The sequence below is a fragment of the Benincasa hispida genome, chromosome 5, assembly GCF_027475165.1.
Source record: "Benincasa hispida cultivar pf3 chromosome 5, pf3_genome.v1.1, whole genome shotgun sequence".
NCBI lineage: Eukaryota > Viridiplantae > Streptophyta > Magnoliopsida > Cucurbitales > Cucurbitaceae > Benincasa > Benincasa hispida.
Window position 1 is genome coordinate 65,303,215 of NC_143482.1, and position 27,259 is coordinate 65,330,473.

The following is a 27,259-nucleotide window of genomic DNA, read 5'->3' on the forward strand; positions in this document are numbered from 1 at the left end:
TCTAGTAAATAGATGGATAATAAATTAATATATCATTTGATGACGCGTCAAATTATGAATAGGAAATAAGTACTACCATACTTGATTTTTCATATCTCACTGATAATGGTTCAATTAACTCACAACGTGTATACTAGAACAAAGTAGTCTATATCATTTGAATTATTATTTTAAAAATAAACAAAATATTTTTTAACAAAAAGAAAAAAAGAATAAAAATTTGCCACTTTAACCGGTATCTTTTTTCATTTTAGTCCACGTACTTTCCGTTTTGAATCATGGGACTATTTTAGTTCCATTTAAATTATGTTTTTTCTTGTACTTAAAAAAAGTGACCTTCTAAATCATTAATCTATATTTGTCTCTTTATTATTCGCTTCAATCACAAAATTGGCTAAAATGTAACAATACATTCGTTTTTAAAGGTTTAAATTACCTAGAAAATTTATGTTTAAATTTTAAATAAGATCCGAATGAACATCTTCAAAGTACAAACATTAAAATAAACAGGTTAAAATTTACATCAAAATAAACGTTTTCAAAGTATAAAAACAAAAAGTATATACGTATATATGTTCATTATTCCATGTGAAAATTGAAAAAGAAAAGGAGAGTGTCGGCCTTTCAGAGTCGAAGCTCAGCTCCAGGCAGCTGTCAACGGCATAGGTGTAAGTCTAAAGTAGTTACATCCGTACAAAAATCCTATATTCTATATCCTTTAATTTATTGCACAAAAATTGAACTTTTATCACCAAAATAAGGTCTTCATCTTATGGTTTTCGCACAAATATGGAATTCCAACTGAGAATATATAATATCACCTCCTCAAGTTGAAATGATTTTTTATATGAAATATAAAGGACTGTGGAGGAGTTAATTTTTAAATTTTGTATTTGTTTTCCCTCAGTAACCCGCATTGAATTCATAGCTAAATTACAAAAATGAAAAACAAATTCTTTTATATATATATATATATATTACACACGCGTCCATATATTGAAAAGATATTTATAGACTTAATTTTCAAAATAAAAAACTAATGTCATATTTGGTATCAATTTGGTTTGAAAATTAACATAAACGCCACTTCCATCTGCCGTTTTTTATGTTTTGATGTCTATATATTAGAAATATTTTCAAAATCAAAGTCAATATCTAAAAGAATAAAAAAAAAAAAATAGAAATTGGCTAAGAATTCTAATGTCTACATATTTCTATATTATAATAGAACAAAACAAACACAATTTTTTAAAACCAAAACAAAAAATCAAACACCCATTTGATAAAAAATTGGTTTTTTATTTTGAAATTAGATTTATTACCTCTCAATTTCTTACCACGATTTGTTTCTTCCTTAAATACAAGAGTGAATGCTTAACCAAATTTTAATAACAAAAACAAGTTCTGTTTTTTTTTTTAAAAAAAAAAAAGCTTGATTTTTGAAAATAAGTAAAAATCTATATAACAAATGAAGGAATTTAGATGTAAACTGAGTGTTTATAAACTTAAAATTAAAAAAAAAACAAAGAAAAAACAAAAATCAAATGAATACCCAACGAAACATGAATAGTTACTAAAGGAAATCAACATTATTTTATTTAAAAAGAAAATAATAATAATCCAATCCACTTTATTTTTAAAACATATGAGACTTGTTTAAAACCCTTTTACCTTGTCGGAGGTTTTTGTTTTCTCCTCCAACTTTTAAGAAAACGTGTCCTATGCAGTTAAAGTAGTTACAAATCCAAGCCTTACAAACAAAAGAGAGGGTCATGTCATCGAAAACGTGTGGGAGTTTTTCAGCAATTTTCAAAAATCAATCAATCAAGTCGTAAGCAAAACCAACAAGATAAATCCGAATTTAATTGATTAAAGGCATATTGAAAAGATTAAAATTATTTTTGTTGAGTTTAAAATCACTCTGAAATTTTGTCTAATTTTCATACCATCAAAGTGATTTTAATCACTCCGAACATGCTTTAAGAACAACTCTGTCATTGCATAATAAGAGTTAGAAAAGCTTACAACTCTTGGGGATCTTGGTAGGTTTTGATTGCTTTGAGGCAGGAACAATAGGTATTTCCTGGTAGTTCCCTTTGCTTTCTTCTCTGTTGTTGCTCTTTTTTTTTGGAGTGACTTGTGATGGGGCTGTGCCACACTGGATAATAGCCCTCTTCCCACAAATTCTTGTCTTGTCCATCCAACCAACCAAGGAGAAAAGCTTATTTCAGACAGTAAGTTGAAATTCCGTGTAATTGTCAGTCTCCCTTGCTTCATACTAAAGAAAGACAACAGTCTGATTCTCGCCCATTTAATCTTATAAACTCTTTTATCATTCGTTCCATACTTGTTTCTACAAACCAATACGAAATCACTTGAAGCTAACTGAAGCATTTGAAGCAGCAATTCAATTACTTTATATCGCCCTTCATTTTCACTATTTTGTTCCAATGGTGGTATGCCGCTTTGAAGTTCCATGAAACGTAAACTTGTTCGTGGAGACGAAACATCGATATGATCAAACAAGACGAGGGATCGAGTGGGATAACAAGTCCAAATGAATCTGGGACAATTGCTGCATCGCCATCGAGACCTCATGAAGCAAAAGGGGTCATTGGAGGGGAAAGCGAGAACCGTGTGCATGAGAATGAGGAGGATGGCAAGAGGCATGGAGAGGAAATGCAAGAGAGCTCTAGACAGCCAGAGAGTAATCAAAATTGCATCATTGATATAAAAAGCAATGGTGGTTCAATGGATGGTGAAGATTCTAGTGAAGAAAAGGTTTGCAGGATATGTCATTTGAGCTCCGAACACGAGTCAATAACTTCAGATCTCATACACCTCGGATGTAGCTGTAAAGACGAGCTTGGAATATCCCACCGTGACTGTGCCGAGATTTGGTTTATGCATCGAGGCAACAGGTAAAATTCCTCTGATCTTCATCATCTCCTTTCTTCACCGTTTTCGATATCAGATATGGTGCACTTAATAGAACACCAATTCAATACCATCCCTTTCTAATGATATCGATATCAGATATGGTGCACTTAATAGAACACCAATTCAATACCATCCCTTTCTAATGATAGACAGTGTGAGATTTGTGGTCAGACCGCAACAAATGTGAGGAGAAACAGGAGTAGCGGTTTCGCGATACAGCAGAATGAAAGGAGGTTGGTAGCAAGCTCAACCGTGTCTACGGTGTCCTTGGACAATGAGGTTTCATTATCATGTTGCTGGGGGCAACGCTTCTGTAATTTCCTATTAACATGCACAGTTCTAGCTTTCCTCCTCCCATGGTTTTTTCGTGTAGATTTCTTCGGATGATGAGCGAGTCTTTCTCAAACATCCTATCATCACATTAACCAGTAATAAAGATTCCACACGTACAATCCCAGACCTGGGAATAAGGAAAAGCAACAGTTTCACATAGGGAGGAATTGACAAACATGTATATATATAAATATATGTTCACACATTTCATGCCTAGAGCCTAAATAAATCAGCAGAAGGGAGATCGAGATCAAACAGACTAGTTATTTAGAACAATGCAAATGGTAAATGATACTCAGAAACATAGAAGACTGAATGACAATGTGTAGTATTCATTTTCTCTAAAGAAAAAATCTCATAATTGCAATCTTGGGGTTGGTGAATGAAATGGCATTCACTTTCCTCAGAATAATTCTGTGCCAAGGGTAAGAAAATTCAAAATAGTTAGCCAGAGAGAGAGATTGCAATGCAAGCTACAGAAATAGTTATAATTCACTAAACTATTTACCGTTTCCAAATTAAAATATATTTTATAAGGCACGTCTTTGTCGAGCGATCGAACAAAGAAGGCAGGCAATAAGCATAGAGATTTTTTTTTTTTTTTTTTTTTGGGTGGGTGGGGGGGTGTTCTTTATATGGTGGCTCTACTTTCTAGTTTCTAACCATAGTTACCTTGCATGTTAAATGAATAGCTATATAACATTTTTAATAAATTAGTCCATTTAAAAATTAAATTTCTGTTCTACTCACGATGTTTTTCCGAAAATATTGCTACAGAGTAATGAATTAAGAAGATACAAGATGAGAAATGAACAATATAAATGGGAAATTCAAAGTGTCAGAAATTTAAGGAAAAGATTGATAATTATGAAAGGTGCTTTGTTCAACTGGATTGAACATCTATAAAAACAATAACAATAAAGGCATGTTTTTGGGATGATTTTGACAATCAGAATCACTTCTTCTTTTTTTCATGTTAAAAAATTATTCTAAAAAATAAAAATCAATTTAATGTTTGGTTTATGCTTTTAAATACGGTTTTCATAACATAAAAATTAAGGTTAAATGATGTATGTCTTGAAATGATTTTGAACAAGTAAATGTGATTTTAACCCTTTCAAAAGCAGCCTCAAACAACATGTATTATAATTGCAAGCATAGCATTTCAAATTGAAGAAAATATACCAAACTCTACAGATTACTTCTCCTCTTCTCAATATAAACAATATTTACAATAGGCAAACGAAACTTGTTCGTGGATTAAAAATAGTGAAGATAAATAAACTTTAAAAAGCAAATACTTGTGAGGAAACCAAAAAAAGGGGGGGTTCCTAAATTAAAGCTGGAGGCCATAAGATAATCCCCATAGATTCTCAAGAACAGGCTGAAAATCTTGCAGTGTGAAGTGGTAAAATAAATCTGTTCACACAAAGGCAAAATTCAGCCACTAGTCCGCACAGATGATACTTGACACTCCAAAACAACATATACAAATAAAAGATGCAGAATCCATATATAAAATTGTTTTACCTGGATGTCCAACTAAAGGAACTCTAAGGACTTGAAGTTAACTTCAAACGAGACAAACAGGGTCAGTTTACCCTTCCAAAAACTGCATCAATTTATCCGTTTTGAAGAGGCAGAGGCCACTGATCAATCACATTGAATATGATCGTCAAATATATAACTCAGTTAACCGTGTTCGAGCTTTCTGTGATAATAATCAATGTCCTGAGATCTTTTAAAACATTCATTGTGTTTTAGATGAGATTTTAACAGGCAACCAGTATGCAGTTTAAGGGCTACCTCATGGCAATTGAAGCTTGCATTGGCTTTCAAAGTTAAAGCCATTTTTGCCATATGGTATAGCATTTAAATCCAATTATCAATGAAAGAGCTGAGCCAAACGTATTTTTGTTCTGAGCTTCCTTGCTTCACTTGTAAATCCGGAAGAACAAAGACCGTCGATAACTGCACGTTGTGTGGTCTCAAGAACCTCCATGCCACCTCTTAAGCCCGAAAGCAATAACTTTGACGCACTACGGAATCTCCTTGCCTTGCACAGATTGTGCACCAAGGAGGTGTAGGTAAAAGAATCCCTTGTTTCCATTGATGCAAACAATTTCATTGCTTGGTCAATTTGTCCAGCCTTACAATACCTATCAATTAGACAATTCAAGGCTACCAAGTTTGAAGTAAAGCCTGTTGTATACATGTAATTCAAATGTTGCCTGGCCCCCTCAATATTACCATCCCTGCACAGCCCATCAACCATTATAGCATGTGTGTAGTCATCGCATTCTAGTCCCTTTGACTCTATCTCATCCAACAACTTATATGCCGCGTCCAGTTTACCTTCTTTACAGTACAAATTAACAAATGTGTTATAAGAAACTAAATCAATTCCCATTCCATTTTTTATCATCCGTTGCATCCAAAAATTTGCCTCTTCAAACCAACCTAACTTAAGAAAAGCACCAATAACGGTGCAGTAAGCAAAGGCATCAAAACCAAATCCTTTGTTTATCATTTCAAAGAAAATCTCCAATCCATGTTCATATTTCCTACGTCTAAAGCAACTTTTCATCAATGTCAGGTATGTTATGGCATCAGGCTCGAGACCTGAATCCATAGCCTCATTGAGCATCCTCCAAGCAGCCTTCAACCTACCCACCTTGCAAAGTCCATTAATCAGAATGTTATATGTAACTAATTGAGGAACAAATCCATGGTGCTGTAAATTTCTGAATAACATAATAGCATTACTTGTATATCCATGTTTGCAAAGGCCGTTAATCATCGTATTAAACGTAACCGGATGAGGATGGAGATCCTTAAGTATAATTTCCTGAAAAACTCTGTTGGCTTCATCTGGCTTTCCTGATATGAAGAAACAGTGCATCAAAGTGTTGTAACTCCATATATCAGGACTGATGCCTGATTGAATCATTTCTTTAAACAATTTAAGGGAGTGTTCTAATGAACAATTCCTAGTTGCACCGGCTATCAAAGAATTATAAGTAATCACATCTGGACGAATACCAGCTTCCCTCATTCTATGAAGAACAGAATAAGCAGCATCGATGCCGCTAAATCGACAATATCCATCGACCAAAGTATTGTAAGTTACTAAATCAGGGAGAACTCCTATACGAATGGCGTCTATTATGACAATTTCAGCTTTCTGCATTTGCTGAGACTTACAAAATGAGGCCACACAGATATTCAACAATTTTGTAGAATATTTGCAGACCATTCTTCAAATTTAACCTGCCAATTCAGTATGTGAATGAGATAATAAATATTTTGCAGATCGAAATATGTGAAAGCTAGAACAAGACAATTGAAGCAAAGAAAATCTAGGCCAAAGTCAAAAAGGCATTCGCATTCCTAGCTAGAAAAAAGAAAAAACAACCAGAAACTTAAAGAATTCATGAAAAAAACATGGAGAGAGCAAAACTCATTTGAATCTTTGAGAAGATCGAGTCCAGCTTGAAAAGTAATTTGGGTAAGATGGGCAATCTCGTCGAAAGAAAACAAAGAATTGATGTCTCGATAAAGTAAAATCAAAATCGAAAATCAATTTTCAGCGAAATTATTCACTCGAGCCCATCAGTAGAACACGAATGACACCATTACGAAATTCAAGAAGTAATACCCACTGAACCTTCGGGAAAATGTAGAAATGGAAGAAATTTCCAGTGAAATGTGTCGCCTCTCCCCCTCTGCTTCTGCGTCACCCACTGCCCACCTCACTGGTCTTATATTAACCTAGAGATTAGGTCGTGTTTCGTTTGCCAAAGAAGAAAAAAAAAAAAAGATGTCAGTAATTCACCGAGTTTATTCTACCTATGACCTCCAAACGAGCATTTATCTTTCTTACCCACCTTTCATCCATGTACGAAATCTAACTTGTGCCCCATAGCTTATTGCGTTAGGATAATCAAATCTATTATAGTCATGATACGATAACAATCTCTATCACTAAAATTTTGATAGAGACGATTATCGTATTAGAGTACACAGAGACTCCCAATGCAATAAGTTATAAAATGCATAAATTTATTATGTTTTTCTTAAATTTCTCACAAGTTTGTTGTGACACTTTTTTATAGCGATGGGGATGACCATCCCATTAGAGATACGATAGTTGTTGGTCATCCTTAAATACCTTATAAAAGGCAGTAGTAGATTATGACATAAACAAAATATTATATTTCATATGTTTGTGAGGGACGAGTCAAAAAACATAAAGACATTTGTGGGAAGATCATTCGTACAAAAATCTCTCCTCACTTGTGGAGTAAAGATGTTCGTGAGTTATGTTTGGATTGTGTCTAAATTTTGGCATGGGTTGTCGATTTATTATTATTATTTTTTTTTTTTTTATGTTTTCAATGTTATAATTCGGTTGATATTTTTTAATGGTGTATATATAATAAATTTTCAAGTGTTTAATTTGTAAAACAAGTTATCTTTTAAGAAATTGGAATGTTTGGTAATAATTCGAAATAGTTTTTCAAATATATTTTAATACATTTTTATTAAAAGTGTTTAAATAAAAGTTAGTTTCTGAAAAATACTTTTTTTTAAATCAATCCAAACCGGCCCTCAAAACGGTTTTCAAATTATATTATTTAAATTTTGAAAATAATATTTTTATATTTTTATTGTATATGGATTTAAACTTTAAAATTTTAATGTGCAGAATATTTTCAAAAAAAAATATTTAAAAATTAAGCATGTCATGTTATTAATTCTTAAAATATATATTAGATAATATATTATAAATTATATAATATTACAAAATAATACTTATACAATTTTTTTAACATAAGATATGTTCATAAATAAATTTATGTTAGTTTGTCTTCAATTAATATTCAGTATGTAGACGACTAGTTTTATGATTAATAAATTAGTACAAATATGATTTTTTAAAATTAGAATCCAATTTTTGAATCGGTTACCGAAACACTTATTTGAAAACATGAAATGTAATATTGTTTTCTCTAACTCACTTGTTTTCAATTTTATGCTTTCAGATCTTTTATTGAACAAACTATCAATTGTTTGGATTGTAAGTTTTCATGGCTCAAATGACATAGTGTTTATACTATCGCCTTTGAGATTAGAGGTTCGATCCCCCACACCACACTTTAATTACAATATCTTTGCAAAATAATAATAATAATAATAATTTCTTTAACCTATACAACTCTCTTGTTGATTAAGGAACCAAGCCTAATTTGACCATCAACTATTTGAATTGAGTTGGTTTTAGGTACTCAATTATTATTATTATTATTATTATTAGAAGCAGTAAGATATTAATATGTGATAAATACATATATAATTATTTTTATATCGAGTTAATATTAGCAATTCAATATCATAACATGATTTTTCTTTTTACCTAAGTGATAACAAAATTATTTGTTGTAGTTGTTGGAGATTACTGTCGAATGAAAAATTTAGACTAATCATAAGATGTCATGTAAGTTCGTGCTCGTTGTGGAAATTATAAAATGGATGGGGCTGAGTAATTAAAGTTGTTCAGACCCAATCCAATTCAAGCCCATGGTGAAATTTTGGGTTAGATTAAAGGTTGGACTCAAGCTCAATACTTGGACCCAGAGTCCAACCTTGGTCCAAGCCCATATAAGGTCTATGGAGATTCTATATATATATAGAGGTCACCCCTTCGTTTGAAAGAGTATTAGAAGCTTTGAGGATAGAAGGTTTTGAAAACTGAAGCTCCTAAGTTTTCAATCCCCAAGAGATTGAAATTCTAAAATTCTTGAGAGTTGAAGATTGAAGCTCTCAAACTCTCAAAATTCGAATAACTGATGATCGAGGTTCTTCAAGCTCTCAAGCTCCGAAGGTCGAAGCTCTTAAGTTCTCAAGCACCAAAGACTGAAACTCCAAAGTTTTCAAGCTTTGAAGAATCGAGGATCGTGGCTCTCGAATTTTGAAGAACTCAAACTCCCAAGTTCTAAAAGATCGAAAGAATGAAAACTTAAAGAAACTAAAATTTCAAACTCTTGAAGACTTCGAAGTTGAAGCTCCAAGAAGATCTGGAAGGCTTAAAATTATTGTAAAGAATCAAAGAAACATATACTAGAGATTGTATCTACATGTACTACAAATCAATACAAATACAAAGTTCGAATTCAACAAAATAAATTTATTTGGAAATCTTGTCAAACGACTACATTATCCAGAAAATTACATTAAATTGAATATAATTAAATAAGGGTAAATTACCTTTTTGATCCCTAGATTTCGGGGTTTTTTTTTCTTTTTCCTTTAGATTTCAAAATGTTACACATTTAATTCTCGTGTTTTGAGTTTGGTTTCAATTCAATCCCTAATTTTCAAAAACCTACAATTTTACTCTCGACATTTGAGTTATGTTTGAGTTTGGTCTATATATTTTAAGATTTATATTTTTAACACAAATTTTTTACTAAATACTATTTTTTCGTCTTCGGTGATAATGTATGTTAATAAATTTAAATAATTAATTGAGTTATAAGTAGTCAAGTTTCATTGTCACCACTTTCAAAATAAAATTTAAAATTTTATTTCATAGTTATTTTGAATTGAATAATAAATATTAAATTCAATGTTTGAAAGTGAGTATTAATGAAAATTTGAGGTTAAAATGTAAAATCTTGAAATATATGGATCAAATTCAAATAAAACTCAAATGCCAAGGGTAAAATTGCAACATTTTGTAACCTAGGGACTAGATTGAAACCAAATTCAAAACTTAAGGATTAAATGAACATTTTAAAACCTAAGAACCAAGTAGAAATTAGACCTCAAACATAGATACCAAAAAGGTCATCTTCCCTTCAAATAAATATATGTATATAGAATTGTACCTTATGTAAAAAATAAATAAATAACCCACATTGTTTTAAATTAATAATAAGTTCTAATTGTTTTAGGTAAACCCATAAAATGACTGGACCCATAAAATTTTCGTTTTTTTGAATCTAACTAACTTAACCTAAACTGTATATATTAGGTTGGATTGATCGGGTTATTTGGGCCAACATGTTTTTCTAACGCCCCAAACATGTAATGAATTTGAAATGTAATTGTTGTGAATAATTGAAATGGAAATGTTCGTTTACCGAATAAATTAGAATCGTAACTATGAGTTTTTATAGTGTTAACTGCTATTAAAATATACGTAGAACTGGCATAATGGTCTTCTGAATGTCTACTCAAATGAAGCTACAATAATTATATATCTTTTTATTTACTTTTTCCATTTTTATTTTTTTATGTACTTCAAGTAGATATTACAAACAAATTATTACCTATTTAATTTTTTCCAACGACATAAAATTAGAAGTTTAAGATTATATCGTACATACAATTTAAAATTATATACAATAGAACGAATCGTTTTTAAAGGTTTTCTCATGTTCAAGAACTGTTACTAATAGATATATTTTTATTCTACTGCATATAAATGACGAGCTTTAACACAACACGTAAACAAATAAGGGCAATCCAAGTAGGAGGTACGTGCCCCTCGATTTATCTTTCTTTTATATTTTGAATAAAGATTATAAAGTAATATGTATTAATATATAAAAGTTCAATTTAAATAACAAAATCGGCGTTGACTTGTTGGTGTGAGGTATTGTTTATTTAGTGGGACTCGAGGGTTTGAGTGCCAGTGCTCATCAATGTTTTATTTTAGATTTTATGACTTTCCATCCAGGTTTTTGAATCTCAAATTGGACTTTTAAAGCCAACTCATGTAAATAAGAGAAAGTATGTCAAACAATGTGTCATTTAAAATATAAAGATCCTATCTTTTAATAAATAAATAATCAAACAATATCTTTATATATATATATATATATATTACATTTCTATATTTCGACAACATAATTGTGCAGTTTAGAATTTGTTTTCTTTTCGAATTTTACTTTTCAAACTAAACTCTTAGAAATATTCTATTTGAAACACATCTTTCTTTTTTTTTTTTACATCATTTTTATATTCACATCACGCTTTATATATTTGTTTGTTTCAATGTTATTTTTATATTTACATTACTCGTATGGATTTTATAATTAATTTCAAAGTTCAAGCAAAAGAATCATTCGTTGTCACTCGTTTGAATATATGAACTCGACAAGTAAGTTTTAAAATTTTCTCAGACTTTAAGTTTTCATGCTTTTAAATATATATAATAGAATGTAAAGTTCTTATTCTTAAACTTTTGTAGGGTTAATCCAAAATTAATATGGACAGATATTATAAAAGAAATAATGGAGACTATTGTAGATACACCATCTCCAAATGAGAAAAATGTTTTAGATCGTGATCGATCTCATACAAAAATCAATCTAGAAGAACTACTTGATCTTGTACATATAGTGCCCCTATTAAAAATTTATGGCGCCATGGTAAACAAATATTATTTTATAATAAAATCAAATATAACTCTGTGTTTTTATACTACTAAGATATAACTATGAGATACCTTCTAGAAATGATTATGAAAAATAATTACGAATAGACAATGTATCACATATTTACATTTTTAATCTATCGACATGATTAATTGACAAATGATTATAAGCTCAATAACAAATGGCCGATAAACTTAATTGATGATTGATTTACATAGGGGGCAGATAAATCGATAGTGGTAAACCGTTAATAAATGTCCATTGCTATTATACAACAGTAACAGAAAATTGCAGACAGTTTATTTTTGGGAAGAACAAATTGTTGTAGTTGTAATTATTTGGACCCTTTTTTGAAACAATACATCATAATTGGCTTACTCGACTTTCACCTTCTAAATCCGAAACAAATTGAATTACATCATCTCTTAAAAAACTGTAACTGCATATTTCGTTTTTATTAGCATTTAAGTCGAATCAAACAGTATTAGCATTAAAAACCAAGACTCTATTTGGTTCTCATTCGATTTTTATTTTTAGTTTTTGAAAATCATATTCATTTCACACGTTTTGTCACAATTTTCTCATTTTTCATGTAGATATTGAAGTTATCAATCAAATTCAATTTTTTTTTTAAAAAAAGTTATATTTCCTAATTTCCAAATTTGACAGCTCAAATTTTGGAATACAGGAGGTCTATAAGCTTAATTTATAAAAAAAACAATACACAAAAAATTACGTAACATATCCTAAAAATTTAACTACTTTTTCAAAAAAATAAAATAAAAATAAAACACTACTTCGCAGAATGCAACCTTGGAGGTGGTTTTCGCAAATTAGACACAACATTGGACCTTTACAAAATTTCTCAAAATTAGGCCCATTTGACAGCGATTTTAGAAGCCCACAACAAAAGCCCATAACCCGAGCGAACTCGAAACCCTAGCTTCGGCTACTTGAACCCATATTAGGGTTTCTTCGCCTCCCTCTGATTGAGTAGCAGCATCAGCACCAGCAACACCCAAGCCGCAGCCACCCGCCAGAACACTCCAATGGTGATTTTCTCTATATTCGTCTTCTTTCATCTCGCTCTAGATCCTTAAAACTTCTCAGACCAACTGTTCTTCCTCTTCTCCTAATCGTTTTCTTTTGTTAACATGGCTCAGGCTTCGGAGAAGAAGTTATCGAACCCCATGAGGGATATTAAGGTGCAGAAACTCGTCCTCAATATCTCTGTTGGTGAGAGTGGAGATCGTCTCACCAGAGCTGCTAAGGTATTCCTTTCTTCTTTACATTTTCTTTGTTCCTTTGTGTTGCTTCTTGTTTCTGTTTCTGTCATTAATGATTTACTTTCCTTAGGTGCTTGAACAACTTAGCGGCCAGAGCCCTGTGTTCTCTAAAGGTACATTTTTTTCCCTTGTAATCTCTTGACTTAGATTCTAGAATGGTCTGTTCAAATTAAAACATAAGGAAAAAAGAGCCTTGATAGCTTATTCGTGGTTGGATTTGTGTTTAGAATTGAAACAGAAGTTATGTTTGAAAGTCATAGCTTGATATTGGATCTGATAGAACATGGTATTTCTTTGTGGGTTTTTTTTAATTAAGTTTTTTTTTTGTTGTGGTTTATAGCGAGATACACTGTGCGATCGTTTGGAATCAGACGTAATGAAAAGATTGCTTGCTATGTCACCGTAAGAGGAGAAAAGGCGATGCAGCTTTTGGAAAGTGGGTTGAAAGTTAAGGAGTACGAGTTGCTTCGTAGGAACTTTAGTGATACTGGATGCTTTGGCTTTGGTATTCAGGAGCACATTGATCTTGGGATCAAGTAAGCCCTTATTCATTTTAATATTTAATATAATATCCCTAAATTTCTTTTCCAAATTTTGTATGTGAAATTTACTGCTTAGTCTTCAATCTGCTCTGCTTCGTTGATTCTGTTTTATATTGCACATGAATGTAGTTAACTAGAAATGAATATTAATTGCGATGAGGTGTTTGGAAATATGGGGATGGTAGTTTCCTGCTCGGTTCTCTCTCGTAGATGAAGAGATGTGGATTGAAATTCTCTACTGTATCGGTCTGGAGCCTGGATGGAGCTCTCCTGACTGACCCACTGTTAATGATGTTATCACAATGGGTTTAGAAATCTTCCTACGTAGTAGAGGCAGTCCTGACCCGGTCCTTAATGGCTTCATCCCAATGAAAACTTATCGATTGTGGCATGTGTGGATTGATATTTTCTGCAGGACGAGGATGATGATGGGGAATAGTGAGTAGGGGGATATTTGATCTTGCATAGATGGATCTTCCATCACTACGTTTGAAGTTTCCTTGTAACTGACCTTGCAATTATGTGTGTGGTTATGATGTTTCAGGTACGATCCTTCCACTGGTATCTATGGTATGGACTTCTTCGTTGTCTTGGAGCGACCAGGATACCGTGTTGGACGCCGCAGGAGGTGCAAGTCTCGCGTTGGGATCCAGCACAGAGTCACAAAAGAGGATGCGATGAAGTGGTTCCAGGTGAAATACGAGGGTGTGATTCTTAACAAGTCGCAGCAAATCACTGGTTAACCTTCAGAGGGTTTTCCCCAAATAGTCTTGAGAGTTATTTGTTTGCAAGTTATAAAATTTTGTGCTTTTGAAATTAGCCTGACTGAAGCTCTTTGTTTTTATTTATCTTTGAATATTTTTGAAGTTTAATGGAGATTATTAGGACCAATTCGGAGAACTCTTTAAGCTGTTGGTAGTGTTATATGTTTTATTAGTTATATCCTTCGTGACTTGGAAAAATTAAGATGTCAATCTTCACTTTGTTTTTATTTGTTTAAGCATCACCTTTTAAGCCCTGTTTTTTTTCTTTGGTTTGATTTGATTGTCACAAAAGGAGTAATTATTAATTGTGATTGATTTGTTCCAAGTATGGAACTTAAAATTATGATTCTTAAGCATGGTTTTCCTAAGGTGGATCATGTTTTATGGTCTTTTTTCCAATTCCTTAATTATTATTTCATAAAATTAAGTTCGTAACTTAATGAATGATTGAATAACTACTTTAAACACAACATCTATTTTAGATTTTAGGGGATGTAGTTTGTGTGTTTGTGGAAGACTATTGTATTTATTTTATGTCATATATTTGAATTACGCAAAATTCAAACAAGTTTCAATACCATATTTGAATTATGCAAAAGTCAAACAAGTTTCAATACCAAATTTATGTAATTGTGTGAGGTCTATTTCACGGGTCTAATTATATGATATCTTGTGTAAGACTTGGGATTTTTTCTTCATCATTTTTCTTTTTTGTGAAATAAATTACTTTGTTTCTTAACTGATTCAGTCCAAATTGAAATAATTGTTATTTGGTTGAAATGGGGGAATAGGCTGGCTAGTCATCTGAACATAATCTTGGGCATAAAATATATTTTATGAATGAAAAAAAATCTTGTGCGTTAAATAAAATTCGTATGGATGTAAATTCTATTGCAGATTGAAAGTTTCTATTTCTTGAACCCAAAAAAATGAATCGAAAAAGGGTTTGGTAGGGTTAGGATTTTTCTCTCTCTTTTCAATTGATTCTGGAGTTGGAGATTATTATTTATCAAGTCAAATTATGTGAAATAAGTATTTATATATGTATGCAATTATACATAATACTTACTACCATTTTAATTTTCGATCCAGTAGCCTCCAAACATGTATTTTCCCTTTTCGAACCCAGAAATATATGAGTTGTAGTGGATTGGTCCTTTGATTGTGAACAAAGTTATCTGAAATTTTGAATTGGTTTAAAAAAACCTACAACCTAAACCTAACATAACCGGTGCTACACCGATATATAAGGGATGGATTGAAATTTATACCTTTTGTTTGATAATACATATTTTATGTTAGTTATATTGATCATATTTGGTGGAACTTGTAAAAAAACAAATCCCAACTAAAAATTTCAATGAATTGCTGCTTTTAGGTTGCACATATGGCACTATATCTAAATATAATGGCAAACACAATACTTTTTTTTTTAATTATTATTTTCAAAGGCAAGAATCTAAATAAGAACGATGATCAATCATTAGTTATAGATGTTTATGATTGATTTATGCTTATCAATCTATCGATAATATTCTAATGATAGAGGATGATGGATGTATAGTGATAGACGTCTATTAAGAGACGACTTGTTTAGTGATGATATTCTAAAAAAAGTCGTACATAAGTGACATATGAATCGGTAAAAAAGAAATCACGTCAAAATTAAATAAACATGGAAGCAAACGTTTTGAAGATAAGTTTTTAAGTGGGTGTAAAATAGATAATTGAATTTTAGAAAGTTTCAATTTATAATAGTTTTTTTTAAGAAATATTTTTAATAGGTTCTTGAACTTTTAATTTTGTGCTTATAGGTCTTTGAGCATTAAAAAATGTTTAATAAGTCTACTTTTGATTTAGTATCTAATAAGTCACCGAATCTCTAATTATTTATCTAATAAATTATTGACATATTAAACATTTTCTAAAATCCATGGACATATAAAATATATAACTACTAGTCATAGATTGAATATTACTTTTAATAGATGCGTTATTTTTTTTCAAGTCGAATATATATACTAGGAAGATATCATACCCAAACTAGAAAGTTTAGAAACCTACTTGATATTTTAAAGTTCAATTACCTATTAAATAAAAGTTAAAAATTCAAGGACACTTCTTAAAGTTCATAAACCTATTATCTCAAAATAAAATAAAATAAATAAATCTATTAGATATGAACATAAATGTCTATTTTTTCAAATTATTAGAATCTCTAATTTTTTGTAGTACAAGAACAACAATTACGAGAATGAAAGATGAAGCCTTCAACTTTTAAAGAAGATACTATACCAATTACACTTGAACTAAGAGTGGAAATCGTTTGAACAATTCATGTTTGGTTCCAAATATTTTAAAGTGATTTTGAATTATTATATTTAGTTCTCAAAGTGAATTTAGAGTTGTCAAATTATTATTTTCTGTTTGAAAAAATTATCATTTAATTAAATAGTTATGGTAAATATTTGTTTCTATTTATTCTATTGTTAAATTCTTATATGCATGGTTGATATTTTGAGTAGGGTGAATGTTTATGATAAATATTGAAAGAAATTTTTAAAAAAATATATAATTGCTTGTTTTATTATCAATTTATTTTCCAATATTTAAAATAAAAAAATGAATTCACAAATAATTAAACAGTAGTATTTTAACAAAAATTGAAATAGATAGTCATTTTGAGACTGATTCTGGGTCAATCACTCAACAAAAAAAACCACCCATCAATTAATTTCTCAAAAATCAATTTTTGAAATGATTTTAATTTTTTTTTGTTTTTTAAATAAATTTTAACTACCATTATTTTAAGAAAAAAGTGATAAGTTCACTCGCTTCAAATCTCTAATCTTGGATTATTATTTGTAAAATTGGATATTTGAAATTTGGACAAAAGAGTAGTCTCTAGTGTTGTGCTCGACAATTCGAGACGGCACCGTAGCACGTGAGGCAACAATCATTCACAAGCCGACACGTGCCTTGCTTCTGCGTGATGCACACTCCCGCCTCTTCTCTCATTATATTTATCTGATTTCGTCCACTTTCATTGGACTCAAGTGGCTCACAATCCGCCACGTCATCACCAACCCTTCCACGTCAAAATTTCTTCCTCCTCATAATTTCCAAATATCCACTAAATTCCCTACAAAAATCCATTCTTTCCATTTTTACCCCTCTCCTCTCCCCTGATTTTCCTTCCAATATTTTTACTTCATTTTCAACTAAACCCACACTCCAATGGCTCAGTTGCTCTCTCCTGTTTGCACCGAGGCCATCAAAGTCCAATCTCAACCTCCCATTCTTCTAAGCCCATGGCGGTCCTTTGCTAAGCCTAGCAGTTCTTACGGTGCGATTGGCCGTGGCGGTGGGAGACGGAACTGCGGCAGTTTGAAGGTCGCGGCAAGGGATTCGGCATCAACGGAGGCTGTTGCCGATGATTATTATGCCGTTTTGGGACTAGTATGCCGTTTTGAAAACGCCGTTTCTTAAGCTCTGGATGGATTATCTCTGGCTTTCATTCCTTCTTGTTTTACTTAGATTGATTATGAACGTTTAGTGTCTAATTAGTGTTCAGAGCTCAGAATTTTGTTGGCATTTTTGGTTGTTTCCTTGAATTCTTCTTTTCCTGTTCTTGATGTTATTTGGCGCGATTTTAAATTGTTAAACTGTCGATGAGTGAGATATGCTTTTTAACACATTAGAATTACTCTTAAATGCTTGGTTGGATACTCATAAGTTTAGAAGTTATTTGAAAAAGTACTTATAACAGTTGTTTTGACTGAAAAGCATACTTGGAATAAAATGCTTGAACTTAAAAGCATTTTTTCAATACTCATCACAGACCTACTCTTGATAATGTCTTCAAGTAATATCGGAAAATTTATTAGATGACATGATATTAAATTTGCCATCATTCATCAGCTTAAATTTTTGGGTCAATCGGTCGTTTAAGATGATATTAGAGTAGGTGGTCTAAGAAGGTCTCATGTTCAAACTCCATCCATCAGCTTAAGCTTTTGGGTCAATCGGTGTTTTAAGAGAATTCATTGAAACGAAGAATTGAGGGTGGGTATGACAGTCCTTTTAGTTTAAGCACATTTTTTTAAAAATATTTTATCTTAAAACATTTTTTTATTTATAATTTGTTTTGATTAAAATACTTTGGTTTTTATGTACATTTGGTTAAAAGTGGTTTTAATTATAAGTTTATGGATGTCAAGTTAAGTGATTTTACTTGGTTATTTTAGAATCACTTTTTAGATAATCCACTCTAAACTTTAAAATGAAGTTTAGAAAAAGTGCATTTGTATCGAATTAAGTTTTTAAAAATTGATTATTTGTTGCCGAGGTAGATTGTAGAGCAATCACTTTGTCATGGAAGTTATACCAAACACACTTTTAAGTTTTTTTTTGGTCTGCAGTTACATTCTCATGGTGCTTACTGCTTGTTGCACTGGCATTGTTCTGGCTGATTACTCTTTCCTTTTATTTTCAATATTTTTTTTTTTTTTTTGCTCAAATGAATTTGTGATTACATGTTTAGTGTGTCTATGAACTGGTTCTATTTGTCGTTTATAGCTTCCAGATGCCAGCCCGGAACAGATTAAGAAGGCCTATTATAATTGTATGAAAGAGTGCCATCCAGATTTGAGTGGCGATGATCCAGACACCACGAACTTCTGTATGTTCATTAATGAAGTCTATGAGGTACGATTTCAAATTCAAAGGATGCTTAATTGTTTAAGCTATGTACTTAGAAAACTACTAATAAAGTTGGACCAATCATGGATCAATCAGTGAACGATTTAGTTCTCCAACCTTAGTTTATAACAAATTAACTCATGTACTTTTGAATTGTTAATAATTGAGTCATTGAATCTTAGCATATAACAATTTAAAGGCTATAACGATTTATTTCCTATTGTAAAAAATGTTGTTAAGATTTAATGGGGTTTTGATGAATTTTTGTACGGTAGGGACTAATTGTTAGAAATTTTAAACTACATAGACTAAATTATTACCCATTAAAGTTTAAAAACTAAATTGTTACGATTTTGAAAGTGAAGGAATTAAATCACTACAAATTAAACTTTAGGACTAAACTATTTATTCAACGACAGTACAAGAGTGGAACATGTTTTTCAAACTTATAGATAGACACACATATACCTATAATCCGTACACAAATGCCAACAAAAATCCATCCATATGAGGAGTTGCTCACGCACCCTCAATGAGGTCAACGTTTGGACTTATGGTTTTGGTTTTTTCTTCATGTAATCAAAATGTTACATACCAGGCTTCTCGAGTTGAATTATAAAGAATTCCGGTGACCCCATATTTTACTCTTAGAAAAAGTTTTTTCTGCACCTTTGTCATAGATAAAATGCTACATTGCAGGTGCTTAGTGACCCAGTTCAGCGGATGGTTTATGATGAAATTCATGGATATGCTTTGACAGCAATTAACCCTTTTGTAGATGATTCAAGCACAAAGGACCTTGCTTTTGTTGATGAATTCAGCTGTATAGGTATGTGAGACTTTTCTTGAATGTTATTCTACCCTTGTAATTTTCTTGATGTGGTGAGTTTGAGATGTTTTTGAAAAGGTGAAATGTGCTTTTGGTCTACTTTTTCAAATTTTTGTAGAATTTAGTTAGATAATCAAAAATAATTTTGAAAATTCAATAAATACCTCATAAGCACTTGATTACTGCTTCTTCTTCAAAAGTTATTCCAAACTAACGGTTAGGTCTCTTGAAGTTGCAATGATTTGTCCGTTGCCATCTGTTTGTGGTTGTTGATATGGGTAGGTTCTCCATAAGTACCACTAGAACATCTTTTTGTAGTATGCAAGCACAAAAAACCTTTTGAAATTATTTACAACCTACCGCTTCGGTTACCAGAAGTGACATCCTAACAATCTACCTAAAAAGATTGCTCTTTCGGTCTTCACAATGATAAGGTTGAATCGTTTAGGATCTCCCTAACTTATTTCCAGGCTGCAAAAATTGTGCCAATGTGGCCCCTGATGTCTTCGGAATTGAAGAAGACTTTGGACGAGCTCGTGTGTACAGCCAGTGTGGGAGTCGAGAACGAGTTCAAGAAGCAATTGATAGTTGGTAAGTTCAATTTGTGCTGATTGAATCTTAACTGACTGTTCTTTATTCTCCAAATCTCGTGGTTCATAGCTTGGGAATTGTTAAAAACTTTTTATTAGATTTATTTTTGCATTGTACTCTAATTCAGAACTAGAGTACGAGCATTCATGCTATAATTTGGTTAAGAAAATGATGGTTGAAGAATGAAGACTATGCTTGAGATCATATACTTTGACCAATTTATTTCCTTGATATCCATCATTCTTACCACGAGTTTGAGTTCAACAGCTCATTTGAAATGTTTCTCTTCTTTCATCCGGCATTTGTCCACTTATTTCGATTACCTATTCTTCATATTCAGTCTTAAAAATCTGCCTGATGGTACCATTGACTAATGTTTTTCTCCTCTCTTGCCAGTCCAGTCGATTGCATCCATTGGACTTCAGCTGCACAATTATCTCTGCTCGAAGATGAAATGCGCAGGGTCGAACGAGTGAATGTATGTAATGCAGAGCAATTTCTATAACTTTGTTTTTCCTAGATTTTCAATTTCTAATTAAGTTTGAACAATTCATCAATTCCTTTCTCTCATTTTCAACTTGTAAGTTTGATTCTTTGTGAAGCACTTTGCAGTTTCTAGGGGAAGGATTTATATTTGTTTCTTCTTTTCAGAAATCAAGATATCTAATTGGAATCTTTTTGTCCAGGTTGCGTTTATGCTTTCTGGAATGGGATCATCTGCAGTGGATGTTTTTAGAATGGTATGAATATTTTAAGGTTTGATTTTTCCTACGTATAAACATTGATTAGGAGAGAATCTTAATTCTTTTGAGTGTTTGGTAAACCTGATTATAAATTATTTTAGAGAAAATCACATATTCAATTATGTTAGTTTGGAAATATCTAGTCTACCATAGCTTTCGAGATTGACTTAAAGAATTTGACGCCTGTTCTAATTAATTCCTAAAAATTTCTATTTTATCCCTAATTTATACTACTTTTCCATGCTTGAGTTTGAAATGTACCCAACACTAATTTACTTCATATATAATTATTTTAAAAGTTACAAAGATACCAAACCAACCCTAAATCCCTGGTTAAAACCTCCCTCAAAATGAAAGATACAGAAGAAAATGAACACTCCGTTTGCTAAGTACAAGAATTAAACTTCTTTGCCAAAGCAAATATACTTCGATTGACATATAGATGTTTTAGTTATAAAGAAGTCTGTGGTTCGAATTCTTCAGCCCTCCATTATACTAAAAAAAATATTAATAATAATAAGAATAAACTTCCTTCATTGCTACTAATGTTGCAGGCAAGTTCTCGATGGGAAAAGAGGCAAGCAAAAGTCCTGGTAGGTTTTATACTGATTTTTTAGTTCTTAATTTCTGTTTTCTAATATCTGGAGCTTTATAAACTTCATTCTTTTGCAGGAAAAAGCAAAAGTGAGGATGATGAAGAAGAAGAAGGGTTCCGATAGCGATGATTCATACTGGAGCAATCTTTGGGGGAGGCCTAAAGATCAAAGAAATTCAGGTAATGATTGATCAAGACTGTTCATTAATTTCTATATTTATTTATAATTTTGAATGTGTCTGCTTCCTTATGTGGGATCATACGTTTGATCGAATATGATGTTGTTGATGTTGACATCTCGATTAAATGAACTTGTTGACAAAATATGTTAATGTCGATAAATATACTCTTTAAACGATCATAACATTATACATGAAATTCAGTCGAAGTATTAAAACCAACATTTTAAAAACTTTAGAGCCATGTCATGAGCCTATAGACACCAAGATTGATAGTCAACAGATGTATTAGACATTTCAGGAATCTATTAGATGTAAATATAAAAGTTTTGATGATGTAAACACTCTAAATTTTAGGGACATAATAGATAGAAACTTGAAAATTAATTAATTATAATTTAGGTTCCATATTGTGATATGATTTTTACCTTTCTTAAAACTACTTGAATTTTTAGTCAAATTCTAAAAACAAAATATCTATCTATATCTATCTCTATAGTTTTAAAACATCGTTAGGAAATGAGTAACAAAACAACATACCTATAGGGGTAGTGCTTGTAAGTTTATTTTTCAAAAACTAAAAAAATCTAAATTCAAATAGTTACAAGATGTAACTCTTATCTTCTGGTTCTTCATGTGCAATACTTATATCGACCCTTCATCCAATGTCGAGTATTTCAGTTTATTGATATTTAATTCTTTTGTTCTAATAAATTATCTAAAACTAGTTTTAAATTTTTGCAGAAGAGGAAACAAATGAACGAGCAAAGAGAGCTGCAGCTGCTGCTCGTCGATGGAGAGAGTACTCTAGACGAGGTGTTGACAAGCCTCCAACTTTCAAACTTCCCGAGTCGATCTCCAACAACGACAACTGACTAGGTAAATATAAAATTATATGTATATCCAATAGCTTTATAGTCGTACATAATTAATCAAATCATTTCATTAAAAAAGAAAAATCTCATTTCCACCCTCATTTATAACTATGAAACTTAAAAAATGAAAAAAAGAAAAATAAAATCATCACCCATTGAGCAATTTGATAGCTTGCAAGGCTCATAACCTTGAATTCACGGGTTCAAGTTCTGTTACATGTAATTATTGTAAAAACATCCATTGATGAATTGATTCATGGAACGAGTTGGGTTTTATTTATCATCTTCGTTGATCTTTTCTTTATGTTTATAATATCATTCATGTTACAAGCGTTTGCTTTTACGTGAAGTTGAAGAATGAAATATCATATCTCAACTCAAAAATTTTCCTTGCATGTTCTAAGCAAGTTTTGTTTAGCTCTTGCAAAATTTGGCATAAATTGTATGTTGAGGAAGTCTAACTTGTTCGGTGAATTGCAAAATTGTCGGAAATAACTCTTAAAAGTTTTTCATCTTTTACAATTCATTATAATAAATTTCTTAATTCTTTCGGTGATTCTAATGAAAATTTAACTTCTTTTTCATTATACATCAAGTCATCGATCTTTTCTTATGATTTATTGAAGAAAATTACATAGGAAAAAATTATGTAAGATTAGAGAAATATTATATACAGTCTCGATCTTAATCATGACTTCACCGAAAAGGTCAAAAAAATCGATGGCTTGAATGTGCGGTAGAAAAAAAAAAGTTAAATTATTATTTGAAGTTTAACAAATTGCCAAAGAGGGTAATGGTTGTAAAAATTGAAAACTTTTTTTCGAGAATATTTATGACCATTTACCAAAATTTTAGTTGAAGTCAACTTAATTCTCGTCGAGTGGAGATGCGGTTATGATTAGAAAGAGGAGAAAGAGAAGCAATGATTCCATTGTTTTTCATGCGAAGTATTTGATAGAAAAATCAAAGTAATGCAAATGGAATTTATTTATTTATTATTTTGTTTTATTTTATTTTTAGTGGAAGTGTTTGGTTATGATTTTATTTATTATTATTAATTTTGTATGTATTATTATTTTATTAGAGGTATGGAGATCCTTTTATTTAAGGAGGTTCTTCCTTTAAATTCCACTATTATGAAGAAATTGACTTTCGTATTGTATTTCCACTTCCTTCAAACACAAGGGAGAAAGAAATTGCATTTCTTATTTCTTATATTGAATACTTTTCATCTATCGCCCTTATCATTTGATGCTTTTGATATGGAGAAAATGAAACTCGTCCACATATTTAAACTTATTTATTTATTTATTTTGCAATTTAAGAGTTTTGACATTAACATTGATGTAAGGGAACAACTTCTATCTATCCATTTAAATTATAATCACGATTTTCATATATTTTTTAACAATTTTCAATATATCCACATCTTATATTATTACTAATCATATTATTAAATTCCCGAGTGAATGAGCGTTATTTATGGATAACGATTTTTATGATGTCGTAAATTCAAATTTTATTATTGCATGTAAAAGAGTATGAGAGGTCAAAGAGTGATTTGCGAATATTAACATTTTAACTTCGTGGGAAAAAGATATGTAAATTTTCGAGTATTTTTTGGTTGTTAAAAAATGCCCTGGAATGATATTTTAACTACTCAAGTTTTATTTATTCATTTATTACTTTTTAAAGATAAATGGGAGTTTCGAGATTTAAGTTTTTAGCTTCAAGGGACAAGTACATTCCAATTATCGTTGAGTCATGCCCTTTAACAACTCCTTAAATACCAAAAATAAGCAAAGTTTATTGATTTATTTTTGGTAAAATTGTACAAAATATCTTAATTTTTTATGTATATATCATTTATGTGTTTAGACTTAGAAAATTTTAATTTTATCTTTGAATCTTAAACAATGTTGCCCTTTAAATCAGATAGAAATTGGTGCGATAGAGTCAAGTGAACTTAACTCAATAACAGTTGACATGCATCACTCACTCCTCGAGTTCGGAGGTTTGATCTTTCATCCACACAATTTTTGTACTAAAAAATGACACCGTTATGAATATTGGAGAATATGTGTTACGTCATTTACAACATCATTTACGAAAAATGAAAAAAATGTTTAATTTTTATACCTAATCTACCACATAAATTCCCATCTTTTATTTTTTCCCGTATAATTAGGAACGTGAAGATTTAAACCAAAGACTTCGTATTCACGATCACTAACACATTTGTATACTAGTTAGTGTTCGCTTAGGCTTTTTTTTTTTTTTTTTTTTTACAATTTCAACGTTAAGGGGCTAGTAATGTAAATTTACGCACTCCCAACCTTATCCACCCATTAGTGTTCTACCAATGGACACAAGTATTGGGAGAGGGAGAAATTTCTTCACCTATCTATGTATCTACATAACAATTAACAAAGCTATAAATTTCCAAACACAACAAACAAAACAAAACCCACAAAAATTACACTCCAAAATGGTAAATAAGAAAAGAAAAAAAAAGTTACCATAAAATGTAAAAACTTGGTGTTATCTCACAGTTGAAGCCACTGTATGAGCCCAGAACTTGAGATGATCTTTCATATCCATTTCAGTTGCTCCCAAACCTGGAACTCTCCATTTCATCAAAATCCTTTTCTCATTTTCTTCTTCAACAGCTTCCCAAGCTTCAGACAAATATGGCCTTGAAACCCCATTTTCAATCCTTTTTTCCTCTTCATTTTCCCCTGTTTTTTGCCCTAATCTCTGTAACCCAGGAATTATTGAAGCCAAATTTGAATCATTTTTATCTTCTTCAATGAACACAAATCCCAAATCCATAAATCCTTTCAATTCTTCAAATTCAAGGTCTGATAAGCTTTTACTCAACCCTTTCCCCCTTTTCTTTCTTCTTTTATTTTCATTTCCTTCCAATTTCTTCTTCGCCGGAATTTCCGCCGGTTTTCCTTCTCCGTTTCCGGCAAATTCCGCTACCTTACCGGAGAGAATGGTTTGAAGCTTTTGATCGGTGGAAATCATCGAGCCGGTGGAGTAAACAGCGGTTTCGGGAGGTGGGAAATGTTTCGAGCTCAGAAGATACTCGCTTTGAGATCTCGTCTTCATCACTTGCGTTACAGGACTCTGGAAGCGGATTTCCGGCGCCGAGGAGTGGGTCTGTAAAAGCGGTTTTCCGGTGAAAATTGCCCGTTGAAACCAGAAGAGATCGAAAAGGGGGAGGATTTCTTCGGCTGCCATTGCTAGTTGGAAGATCTTGAGAGGGTTTTTTGAGGAGAAAATTGAGGGTTTAAACAGTTTTATAGATAAGGAAGAAAGTAGAAAAGATGGATTCAATTAAAACAAAGAAATGGGCCTTTCTCTCTCTCTCTCTCTCTCTCTTTTTAAAAAAATAAAAATTAAATACTACTTTGATTTATTTTCTTTCCGTTTCGATTTATTTTAGTTTTTATACTTTTAAAAACGTCATTTTTATTCTTATATTTGATTGATTTATTTCAAAAGATTCATTTTAATTCTGGAGTGACAATAAAAGATTTATTTTAATTCTTGAGTGATAATCTCGATCTCTTCATTTTTATTTTTAAGGGTTTAAAATGACATTTTTTAAAAAGTTAGAAAACTTAAATGAAAAGACAAGAAACAAAATGAATATTTTGAAAATACATCATTGAAAGTGAATCAAGTAAAAAATTATAAAAACCAAAATGGATATTTTAAAAACACAATCAAGGCAAAGTAAAGGATATTAAATTAGTATTTAAATCATAAATAAATAAAACAGAGAAATGGTTGTTTGTTGATGGACATTATTACCCCTGAATTTAAGCACATATCGAGGGTATAATAATAAAGCACGTTTCTTCAATTATTAATTTTTAGCATTCAAAGCTACAATCATTGGAGGGTATCAAATAAATATAATATATGGTTAAAGGAAATTAACCATGAGGGATTTATTGGAAATTATATGGAATTTTTCCGATTTAAATGGAAATAATCACTTAATGCTGAGGTCAATGGCACGTGCTGGCAATTGTTTGTCCCGTGAGAAATTGAGTGCCAGCATTAGCAATAGGCAATGCATGTGATAATTTTGTACCTTTAAATTTTAATGATTGGTTTCTAACTTTTTATTTAGTTTTCAATTTTTTTTCTTGCTTATATATTAAATAAACTTTTGACTTTCAAGTTTAAAACTCTTTATATTTTCCACTAATAACATAATAAATTATATAATCATATGACATATCTATTCAATAAAATGTTTATCGTACTGCTCTATTTTGTCTAATTATCTATTTTTTTTCAGTCATTCATTTGTTATTTATTCGATGTGGAATTTAGAAAACTTAAGGAAAAAAAAAAAAAAACATCCATGAACATATTTTTTAAGCACATTCTCATATTTTATTAATGGATTAGTTTGAA

At 31.2% G+C, this 27,259-nt stretch overlaps 5 protein-coding genes across 8 annotated transcripts; 3 read left to right on the plus strand and 2 right to left on the minus strand.

The window, feature by feature from the left end:
* Positions 1–1,852: 1,852 nt before the first annotated feature.
* On the minus strand, positions 1,853–7,185 carry LOC120077794 (Pentatricopeptide repeat (PPR-like) superfamily protein). 3 transcript variants are annotated; one of them, XM_039031831.2, is made up of 3 exons: positions 6,932–7,185; positions 4,804–6,543; positions 1,853–3,400 (listed from the first exon to the last, which is right to left on the minus strand). In XM_039031831.2, the coding sequence occupies exon 2, from the start codon at positions 6,527–6,529 to the stop codon at positions 5,159–5,161; it is 1,371 nt and encodes a 456-aa protein (XP_038887759.1). In that variant the 5' UTR covers positions 6,530–6,543; positions 6,932–7,185; the 3' UTR covers positions 1,853–3,400; positions 4,804–5,158. The 3 variants fall into 3 exon arrangements, with proteins under 3 accessions (XP_038887759.1, XP_038887761.1, XP_038887760.1); XM_039031833.2 differs by having other exon boundaries at positions 6,941–7,068; XM_039031832.2 differs by lacking the exon at positions 1,853–3,400 and adding an exon at positions 4,444–4,692.
* LOC120077795 (uncharacterized) lies at positions 2,515–3,528 on the plus strand. The gene is made up of 2 exons (XM_039031834.2): positions 2,515–2,921; positions 3,090–3,528. Exons 1-2 carry the CDS (start codon positions 2,515–2,517, stop codon positions 3,325–3,327), a joined length of 645 nt encoding a protein of 214 aa, XP_038887762.1. The 3' UTR covers positions 3,328–3,528.
* A 5,418-nt stretch (positions 7,186–12,603) lies between the features above and the next one.
* LOC120077092 (large ribosomal subunit protein uL5z-like) lies at positions 12,604–14,507 on the plus strand. 2 transcript variants are annotated; one of them, XM_039030959.2, is made up of 5 exons: positions 12,604–12,769; positions 12,881–12,988; positions 13,074–13,116; positions 13,344–13,539; positions 14,090–14,507. In XM_039030959.2, exons 1-5 carry the CDS (start codon positions 12,767–12,769, stop codon positions 14,286–14,288), a joined length of 549 nt encoding a protein of 182 aa, XP_038886887.1. In that variant the 5' UTR covers positions 12,604–12,766; the 3' UTR covers positions 14,289–14,507. The 2 variants fall into 2 exon arrangements, with proteins under 2 accessions (XP_038886887.1, XP_038886885.1); XM_039030957.2 differs by lacking the exon at positions 12,604–12,769 and having other exon boundaries at positions 12,872–12,988.
* Positions 14,508–17,446: 2,939 nt separating this feature from the next.
* On the plus strand, positions 17,447–23,105 carry LOC120077866 (DNAJ heat shock N-terminal domain-containing protein). The gene is made up of 9 exons (XM_039031949.2): positions 17,447–17,768; positions 18,888–19,016; positions 19,710–19,839; positions 20,310–20,430; positions 20,827–20,908; positions 21,117–21,170; positions 21,728–21,766; positions 21,846–21,948; positions 22,692–23,105. Exons 1-9 carry the CDS (start codon positions 17,547–17,549, stop codon positions 22,820–22,822), a joined length of 1,011 nt encoding a protein of 336 aa, XP_038887877.1. The 5' UTR covers positions 17,447–17,546; the 3' UTR covers positions 22,823–23,105.
* A 2,140-nt stretch (positions 23,106–25,245) lies between these two features.
* LOC120077867 (uncharacterized) lies at positions 25,246–26,250 on the minus strand. Its single transcript, XM_039031950.2, has one exon. The coding sequence runs from the start codon at positions 26,066–26,068 to the stop codon at positions 25,364–25,366; it is 705 nt and encodes a 234-aa protein (XP_038887878.1). The 5' UTR covers positions 26,069–26,250; the 3' UTR covers positions 25,246–25,363.
* Between the last annotated feature and the right edge of the window lie 1,009 nt (positions 26,251–27,259).

Excerpts from the sequence above, each read along its gene's own strand:
- LOC120077795 (XM_039031834.2), top strand. The coding sequence starts at position 2,515 with ATGATCAAACAAGACGAGGGATCGAGTGGGATAACAAGTCCAAATGAA. Across the intron at positions 2,922-3,089 it reads TTTATGCATCGAGGCAACAG|ACAGTGTGAGATTTGTGGTC; the intron begins GTAAAATTCCTC and ends TTCTAATGATAG.
- LOC120077794 (XM_039031831.2), bottom strand. The coding sequence starts at position 6,529 with ATGGTCTGCAAATATTCTACAAAATTGTTGAATATCTGTGTGGCCTCA.
- LOC120077867 (XM_039031950.2), bottom strand. The coding sequence starts at position 26,068 with ATGGCAGCCGAAGAAATCCTCCCCCTTTTCGATCTCTTCTGGTTTCAA.
- LOC120077092 (XM_039030957.2), top strand. The coding sequence starts at position 12,872 with ATGGCTCAGGCTTCGGAGAAGAAGTTATCGAACCCCATGAGGGATATT. Across the intron at positions 12,989-13,073 it reads GTCTCACCAGAGCTGCTAAG|GTGCTTGAACAACTTAGCGG; the intron begins GTATTCCTTTCT and ends TACTTTCCTTAG. Across the intron at positions 13,540-14,089 it reads CACATTGATCTTGGGATCAA|GTACGATCCTTCCACTGGTA; the intron begins GTAAGCCCTTAT and ends ATGATGTTTCAG.
- LOC120077866 (XM_039031949.2), top strand. The coding sequence starts at position 17,547 with ATGGCTCAGTTGCTCTCTCCTGTTTGCACCGAGGCCATCAAAGTCCAA. Across the intron at positions 21,171-21,727 it reads CAGTGGATGTTTTTAGAATG|GCAAGTTCTCGATGGGAAAA; the intron begins GTATGAATATTT and ends CTAATGTTGCAG. Across the intron at positions 21,949-22,691 it reads TAAAGATCAAAGAAATTCAG|AAGAGGAAACAAATGAACGA; the intron begins GTAATGATTGAT and ends AAATTTTTGCAG.